At 43.6% G+C, this 9,202-nt stretch overlaps 1 protein-coding gene across 1 annotated transcript; it reads right to left on the bottom strand.

Annotated features, from left to right (window-relative positions):
- Positions 1–5,673: 5,673 nt before the first annotated feature.
- On the bottom strand, positions 5,674–6,362 carry LOC147611030 (uncharacterized). The gene is made up of 3 exons (XM_086785325.1): positions 6,077–6,362; positions 5,854–5,975; positions 5,674–5,754 (listed from the first exon to the last, which is right to left on the bottom strand). Exons 1-3 carry the CDS (start codon positions 6,360–6,362, stop codon positions 5,674–5,676), a joined length of 489 nt encoding a protein of 162 aa, XP_086641451.1.
- Positions 6,363–9,202: the final 2,840 nt, after the last annotated feature.

Raw genomic sequence — 9,202 nt, 5'->3', positions numbered from 1 at the left:
CATTATGAGAAAATACCTTATATACAATTGGGCCCTTATTCACACTTGGGTGCCCAAAACTTACTTACTAGGCCTTAGGTGGCTAATATCTCATAATGTACAACCTTTATAGTGCCTTTGCATGACACTTATTAATGTCCTCAATTGAGGATCATGTTGTTAATCCGAATGGGATTAACAATCTTGATGGAGAGCTAGGAAATCATGAAGCAGATCAAGAAGGGGCGAAAGAAGGGGACAGATAAGAAGACGAGGGGAGTGTTGTGAGACCCCTCTGGATTCCCGGTTGCTAGCAACTGAAGTAGCTTCCTCTTGCGCGGAGCAGGGTTTCCCACTCGAGGCCTCGCCCTCGAATGTCCGAACGACACGAGACTAATTTGGTGGTCATTTCAAAAAACCGAAACCGGGAAAATTTCCCTTGCTCGAAAAATGGGGACGATTCCACCTATTTGATTTTCTTAACAAATTTTCTATAACGAATTTTCTAATGGGGTCAAGAGACTAAACTATCCTTCACCTGATTAAACCAGATAGAAGGGGAAAACTATCACTGACTTAATTTGAAGAAATTAACGCTTTTTCCTAACTGAAATCAGGCACAGCCCCATTGATCTAATCATTTGAGGAAATCAACACTTTTTTCCTAACCGAAATCAAGCATAGCCGTTGATCTACTCATTTGAGAAATTCTTCAGTCCTACTGCTTCGAAGAAAGTTCCTACTGCTTCAAAGAATGCAGTCCAGAATCTTGACGAGAATTTGGGATCTCGATCACTTACTATTCTCCTGGGTAGGCCATGCAATCTGAAGATTTCCTTGAGGAACACTCTGGCCACATCCACTGCAGTGTAGGTTTCTTTTACTGGAATCAGATGGGCAACTTTGGTTAGTCTGTGAACTACCATGAAGATGGAGTTGTAGCCTGATTGCACTGAAGGTAGTCCAGTAATAAAATCCATACTGATACATTCCCACTTCATTTGGGGGATGTAACTTTCCAGGCATTTTTACTCTCTCGGCTTTGACTTTATGGCATATCAGGCATTGACATACATGATTAAGTACATCCTTTTTCAGACCAGGCGAAAAGAAGCTGTTCTCTACAGACATGTAGGTCTTGATGAAACCTGGATGTCCTGTGATAAGGCTATCATGGGCTTCATTTAGAATTTGACCCTTAGTTCCCTCATCATTGTTTGGAATGCATAGCCTACTATTATAATACATAATTCCTTCATCCAGGCTGTACCCAACTCAGAACATGGTTGCATAACTAGTCATAATAAGAACCGGAAGGCATCTAGTCTAAAAGCCAACGCGGGTGTAGAATAGACAAAAATGTAGCTCTTTGAGACTGTGTGTGTTGTTGGGTAATTATTTTGTTGTTGGTGCTTCTATTTTAAGCTCTCTTTCTGGCGTGGGTGGGTGGTGAAGAGTGAGAGATTTCTGTTTCCAGCATTGTGCTGGTTGTGCCCCTTGTGTTTGTTGTGTCTTCCAAGGCTGCTGGGTAGATAGCTGTAGAGGCTGCTGGGTAGGTAGCTGTAGAGGCATTTCTTCTTTTCCCAGCCTCCCGACAGTTTTTTGGTGCCCCCATTGAGGATTGCTCAGGGATTGTTCGAGTGAGGAGAGCTCAGTTTTTTGAGGGTGTTGATTAGCAAGGAGTAGTTCTGCTTGAAGCCACCTCCAGAGGGTGTATGCCCCATAGGAGCACGACTCGCTAGCTACTTTTTCTTGCAGTGTTGTGTTGGTTTTCAGAATGTTGATGTATCCGGAGTTTTTTGGTGGTTCTAATGAAGATGTAGCAGATTTTCTTAAGAGGTTCGAGATCGCGTGCATTAGCAACCATGTTGATAATGAAGAGCAGGTGTTGAAACTTTTGAGGATCTTTTTGAAGAGTGATGCTAGAGATTGGCTCAAAGGTTTTGAAGCAAAGGAAGCTAAGGCTGTACCACCTAGTGTTTTGACATTAAACAGGTTGACAGAGGCTCTTTTGGAGCGGTTCCAGCGAGTTGAAGACTCGAGTGTGCTATGGCAGGAACTCAGTGATTTGCGACAGGGACAAGGACAAGACGTGGATGATTTTTTGCATGTGTTCACAGGGTTGTGGGATCGATGGTGCTTTTCTTTGCGAAGTGAGGCTCCCCTGCTGATGGTTGTGGGATCGATGGTGCTTTTCTTTTCATGTGTTCACAGGGTTGTGGGATCGATGGTGCTTTTCTTTGCGAAGTGAGGCTCCCCTAATGGTTGTGGGATCGATGGTGCTTTTCTTTACGGAGTGAGGCTCCCCTGATGTTTGTGAAGAAAGGATTGTTTGTAAGTGGTTTGCTTCCTGTGTTGAAGCTCAAGGTCGAAGGGAAGAAACCCAAAACATTTGAGGATGCTGTGCAGATTGCAAGGAACAAGGAGTGGAAGATGAAGAAGATGGCAGAGCTTGGTATGCATTCAGAGGGTGTGCATGAGGATCTCTTTAATGCTGGAAAGGATGCCAAATCTTTTTTGCTGGAAGGAATGCCTTCAAGGTCAAAGCAGGTGAATAAATGTATGCTTGATAAGCCGTCAGGGTTCTTTTCATGGTTGAAAGGGTGTCCGAATGAGGATTCCATGCAGGTTAAAAAGCCAAAGCAAAAGGAGTGCTTGACAGGACTTGAAGAGAAGCCATTGTTCTTGGGAAGCGGGGTTGACGAAGACGTTATTTTGCCGAATGAAGAGATGGAGGTGCCAATTTGTGTAGAGGAAGAGATGTCCTTGCAATCGTATGCCAATGCTGTTGTGGAAAGTGATTTGGAATGTTCTTTGGATGATGAGATGGACTATGTTCTTGATAATGCATTAGATGATCTGTTGGAGTTGGCTTCCTTAGAAAAGATTACTTGCATACTAGTTGTGCAGGAAGGGAGTGATGGTGTGACTGATGATGAGTTGGATGCTACTTTGGATGATGACGTGATAGATTTCGCAGGTGCGGTTGCTGATCATAAGGTGTGTGTTCCTTGTCATGCCCAAGAGAATGAGTCGGTTGTCAGTAGTGAGAATGCATGTGAGGCTATTGTTGTTGGTCAGGGGGACCAAGATGCTTTTCCTGGGAGTTTAGGGAGCTTGGACTTGGTAGGGATGCCTGTGCACGATGTGGAGAATCTTGAAGGATAACCAATGGTCTTGAAGCTGGAGAAACTACAGGGAAGTGACAATGCTGAGTCTACAGTGCATGAAGTTGTTGTGTTTGATGTTGATGGGCTGAAAGGAAATGGGTTTATGGTGGACACACCACATGTTAATGCTCAGCATATGGATGAGTGGTTTGGCTATACTCTTGGTCTGGTAGTTTGTCCAGAGGGAGAGTTGGAAGCCAATGATGCAGGTTGCAAATTGGATGATCATGAGGTGGGAGTTGAAGATGTGTTTGTTCAATCAGTATATGATTATGAGTGGGAATCAAATGTGTCAGAAGGGAGTAGAGATGAAGAATGGTTGTTTCCATCACAAGACCATGTGAGCTGGTATGGAGAAGGAAATGCAGTATATATTGATGAAGCCATCTATGAAGAGCCCAGGGGGTTGCTGAAAGTGGAAGACCATAATAGGATATGTCAATGGTTATTTGACAGAGGAAAATGCTTGAAGGATTGGAAGGTAGATGCACCAAGATTTCTTTTTGATCCTGGTGGTGGATAGCTATTGGAATTTATCTGTTTGCTGCTGAGCATGAATGCTCTAGCAGACGGGGGGGTTGGCAAAGTATGTTAGGTGTTTTTCTGAAAGGCGTTTTGGGCTTGTGTACATATGGATGCATGGTATGTGTGAGAGTTTTGCTCGGGAACGCCTTGGCAGATGTACAGAGAGAATGGTTTTACTGTAAGCTTGTTACAGGTTTGTCCGAAGTGTGCTTTGCTGCAGGTGGTATCAGCTGTTTGATAGCTCTGAATGTGTATGCGTCCAAGAGATAATTGGGCACTCGTATGGAAGTATGGAGCAATTAAAGGTTGAAGGGGCCAATGTTGCCTTTAAATCAGTGTGAAATGGAAGGCGTGAGGGTGGCCATCATTGAAGCCTTAGGAAAATAAAAATAAAAAAATGATAACTACGTGGCCAACTATTTAAGGGCCACATGGCTGTTTAGCATGGTTGCCAGCGCAGACGTTCAAGAAGGTTGGCGAAGGTGAAAGCTGGCGAGGAGACAAAGGATGGGCTACCTTGTGAGTGAAGGGGGGGTGACTGAGGAAAGACCGCCTTGTAGAGAGCCGGAAGGGCTGGTGAAGAAAGTGGCCGCCTGGGTGCGAAGAGGTGCAGGGTTGGATGCGTAGAGAAGGCTAGCTACAGGCGCCGACCATGAGGCCTCTGGTGTGATCATGAGGCCTTTGGTGTGATCATGAGGCCTCTGGTGTGATCGTGAGAGAGCCAACGCTGCTAGGGGACGTCATGGCTGGATGCATAGAGAAGGCTAGCTACAGGCACCGACCATGAGGCCTCTAGTGTGATCGTGAGAGAGCCAACGCTGCTAGGGGACGTCATGGCTAGTGATATTGCAGGCGCTAGGGAGCCATCTGAAAGAGTTGCCACGTGGAGCGCAGCCGTAGGTGCTAGAGAAGAGCTGCAGCAAGAGAAAGGTGCGCAGTTGAGAACTATGGTCGCTATCGGGTGATGGTGAAGAGCCAACGGAAAGAAAAGGTAGCCGCCTCGTGTATAAAGGGCTGGCGGGTGATTGTACGCAGACGCAAAGAAGGTTGGACGGGCCACCTGGTAGATATAGAAGGCGTGGCCGGTGATACTGCAGAGGAGAAGGGAGGAAAGGAGTGAAGGGAAGGCGGGTTGGTTTTTGATGGGCTAGTATGGTTGGCGCAGCATGCAGGCGCTCCTGTGAGCGGGCTGAGCTAAGAAAAGGGGGAGCTGCAGAGGACAGGCGATAGACAGAGGGCCGACATGTGGGCTGGAGAAGTCACCTTGGTGTTGGAGAGCTGCAGGCACGGTGGCTGGTGGTGATTGGATGGGTAAGGGTTTTGATGGACGGTGTGGCGGATAACGCAAAAAGGAAAAAAGCAAGAAGTTGGTAACAGAGAGCTTTGGGAGGCGATAGCTACAGCAAAGCAGAGAAAGAGATCGCCAAGGAAAGTTCGTCGACTGCAGTGAAGTAGTGAGAAGGCTGGCAGCTTGGAGAGCAAGAGCAGGGAAAGCTTGGGGCTGTTTTGGAGGACGAGCTTGTGGGCTGTGTTTACAGCTGTATGCATGGAAGCTTGGCTGCGTGTACAAGTGCTCAGGGATGTATCTCAGGAAAGATAGGAGACAGGCTTGTGTGGGTTTATGAACTGGAGGCTGTGTGGTACTCCTTGTCTTGAGAATTAAGGGACCTGGTCGGAACGCAGTGTTCATCTATTTACAGTTTGTGATAGCCTATGCAATTCAGTGAGGGCTCCTTGAGATTGTGTTTGTTGTTGGGTAATTATTTTGTTGTTGGTGCTTCTATTTTAAGCTCTCTTTCTGGCGTGGGTGGGCGGTGAAGAGAGAGATTTCTGTTTCCAGCATTGTGCTGGTGGTGCCCCTTGTGTTTGTTGTGTCTTCCAAGGCTGCTGGGTAGGTAGCTGTAGAGGCATTTCTTCTTTTCCCAGCCTCCAATACCCTCGCAGTATCTGGTAAATAGTGACGAATGACATGCCGTGAGAACTGCACACCATGATCATGTCATAATGTGGCACTCTCCTGAAGACATAAAGAGGCCATGTAGCCTCGACGTCGTAGCATGTACAAGTAGAAGGCATCCATCTATCGCACAATAATGACAAAAAATAGAGACATGTCACAAACTAATCAAGAACAACAAAGCACCAAGAAAACTAAGCGTACAATAACCATGTCAAATACCTCTACGGCAATACCCTCAATCGTAACCTCATCCATGAAGGCTAAGTCCTCAACTATGAATCTACGCACAATCTCCAGCTCACACCGCGGGGCATATTTCTCCACCCACGAGGGAGAGTCCCCTGACAGAAAGAAATACATTTTAAACATTGACAATTACCTAACAATCTTATTCACAAGTACCTAACAATCCTATTTACATATTTCTGACTGAAAGAATCACCTGAAATGGAGGCAAGACAAACAACCCATCCTGAGTCCGCCAAACAAGCTGCTGCCACTCCAAGCCCATGCCGAATATGATCCTCCGACACCTTGTTCCACAATGGAACACCATCTCGTCCATGCGCAGAGTCCATGGGAAGATCCAAGAGCACAAAGTCAGCATCCCATGCCACCGTCTTTTTCTTTTTCTTATACTCCACCCCCAATTTATTGTTTTCAGAAAAAAATGTATGGATCTTTGCATAATCCTCATTCCTAATAGAGGATGCAAAATCCTTACCCATAGAAATATAATCTCCACATCCAAATGAAAATATAGAGCGATCCAAAGAAGCCCCCCTTTGTATGGACAAGAGTGGCACATATTCTTTTTGGGATGGTGGTCTAGGACGTGAGGATGGACCTAAATAATCACGACAAGTATAATGAATGAACAACAAGCATAACATACAAAACAATCGACTTGCGTATATCCATAAAAAGAAGTATACCACTACGAAGGCTACCATGCATACCAACATTGAGTGGTGGTGAATTGTCATCAACAAAAATTTCACGATCTAAAACAAAACAAACAAAGAAACATAAATCTTTATTTTACAAGGAAGGTATATAAAGTATCCAACATAGATAGCTAGACATGAATATGTAAAGTGAATTAAGCAAAAGTGACATGTACTCTGTGTCTCACTAATGTGAGCTTGCTTGCCCTTCTAAGCTTGCTTGCCTCTTTGAGCATGCTCACCCCTTTGCGCTTCCTTGCCCCTTATTTGATCACCTTCAAAACCACTTCTTTGTTAGAAAAGTAAAGCTTAAGGAAAGAGAGGAGACAGTTGTGGAAGCCACTTTACCTTGACTCAGACAGCCACCACTTGCACCCTTTCCCTTTGATTTTTGCCATTCCTCAAACTTAGCTTTCTCACTTGGCAATACATGGGGCGAGGGCATGTCAATCCACCAAGGGCATGTCTCAATCTCAAAAGGTGAGAGAGCAATCATATTCTCCCCATACATAGTGGACTCTTTGTTAGTGATATCCACCCATGTTTTACAAGCCTTGGGCAAATCAACAAGCAGCTTGAGGTCTCTCAAGTGCAAAAAATACCTCGAATATTCAAAGATAATTTATCCAAGCCAACACAAACTACACACTGCAATGTCAAACAAAAGGCATTAAAATAGAAAACCAACCGACAAGCGGCTGCATCAAGATGGGACTGAATAGGTTGACCCTCTTTTTTTTTGGACTTTTCTTTAGCACCAGTTTTCTTAATGTTGCCAAAAATATATTTTCTACCCTCATATCGTATGGATGCAAAGTAAACATGAAGAGATGGCTCATCGGGCAAATTAATTGGATGCTCTATGGTATGCTATTCTTATCTCTTGCTCCAAAGAACGAAGTGCATTCTTTTCCCTCGACAACCACCTACAATGATAGAAATAATAAAAGGCACGAAAACATGCAAAGCGAAGACAATCTTTTTCTATGAAGCATAGATATAATGCAAGAAAAGTGAAAAACTCTTACGCTCTGAACTCTGTGTTTGTTGATGGCATACCATGGGTATTGCGAACAAATCTTGAACTCTCAAGCAATCTCAACCAAGTTATCTTTTTCTCCGCACTGATAGAAGAGATTGCTATCAAATTCAACTTTTCAATATCCACAATGGTGTTCGTTCCATCAAATTGAAGAGAAAATAAAGTTTCTCTCCATTCCTTGCCAAGGGATGGATTAATATATTCAAAACATAATAAATACACCAAAACCATTTCATATTAGTAGAAAACAAACACAACAATAATAATTTTAAACAAATCAAACATTGCAATACTTTTTGCATACAATCAGTGTACTTTCGTCGCAACTCAGTGATCTCCTTTTCTTTTAAAGCCCTCTCCTCCGCACTTAGACCTTTTGTCACTTCAACTACTTTCGTCCTTACTTCCTTTTGAAACTCAACCTACAAAATTTTGGGAAAATCATTGCATACCATACTTTCTAATCCTCTCATAACAAGAAAGAGCCCAAATATATATCTACCTGGTAAACAAGCTGGGCCAAATCCTCTCTAGCCAGCGGATACCATGGGGGTGAAGTCTTTGATTCAAGCTTCTTTTTGGCTTCCAAGGTTTTAGCCACATTAGCACGTTGCTCTCACAAATAGGATTTAATATCACACTCACAAATATTTGCAGCATTGACCAATGTATCCTTCAAATTTGTGACTATGACTGCATGCTCATTCAAGCTTCCAAAAAAATAAAAATTTAATACAAATGCATTTAATGAGAAGGATCACATGCGTATTGTGTTTTGAGAGGAACTTACTCATTCATGCGAAGAAAGCCAGCAAGCAAGGAGACTTCACTGAGTCTAGTTGGATCAACAACAGTGCTAAAGACCCTCAAATGCCATTCTTTATCATCTTTATATTTCTCTGTAATGAGCTCCATCCAAGCCACTGTGCGATGGTTCCCCTCCCACATATAGAACATTTTATTGGAAAGAATAGACAACCCCTTCTTGGTTCTCAACTCATTCTCAAACTCTTTATCTATAGCCTGCTAGTGGGCATCCCATGAAGCCCTCATCTCACTTGTCACCGGAATTGCAACACCACAAGGGGAGACAACATAGACAATGAAAATACCCTTCTCTGGACAGTAAGTTTCACCCTCTAAGGCTATTTTGAGTAGCGAAGTGTCGCTTCTCAAACCTCGAACCCTAGGGTATGGAAACATTTTACAAAGGTGAATGGGTGGGCACCTTGAAACATCTAAAACCTTGCATTTAGCCAATACATCTCCACCTTTCATAATTTCCACCACCTCATTTTCCCCTTGCTCTTCTTTCTCACTACACATGGACTGCATAGTGCTACTAGCGGGTTGAGACAATACTTGTTCTTTATGTCTTCTTTTAGAAACCTAGGAAGACATTAATCAAACACAAAACAAACAACATTTGAAACATAGAACTTAGAAACTGGCAAACTCAATATAAGCAACATAAAATATTCCCTAGAAAAAGCATACAAACAAGAACCTAGATAGGAGAGAAACAATCGCCGCCACTCTCATCTGCTGTAGGACTAGATGCACACACTCCTTTCTCCTT

Source organism: Cibotium barometz, chromosome 48 (assembly GCF_041138505.1).
Source record: "Cibotium barometz isolate CiBa-2024 chromosome 48, ASM4113850v1, whole genome shotgun sequence".
Taxonomy (NCBI): domain Eukaryota; kingdom Viridiplantae; phylum Streptophyta; class Polypodiopsida; order Cyatheales; family Cibotiaceae; genus Cibotium; species Cibotium barometz.
Note: the sequence above shows the minus strand (reverse complement) of the source record. Positions and strands in the feature narration are given on the sequence as shown.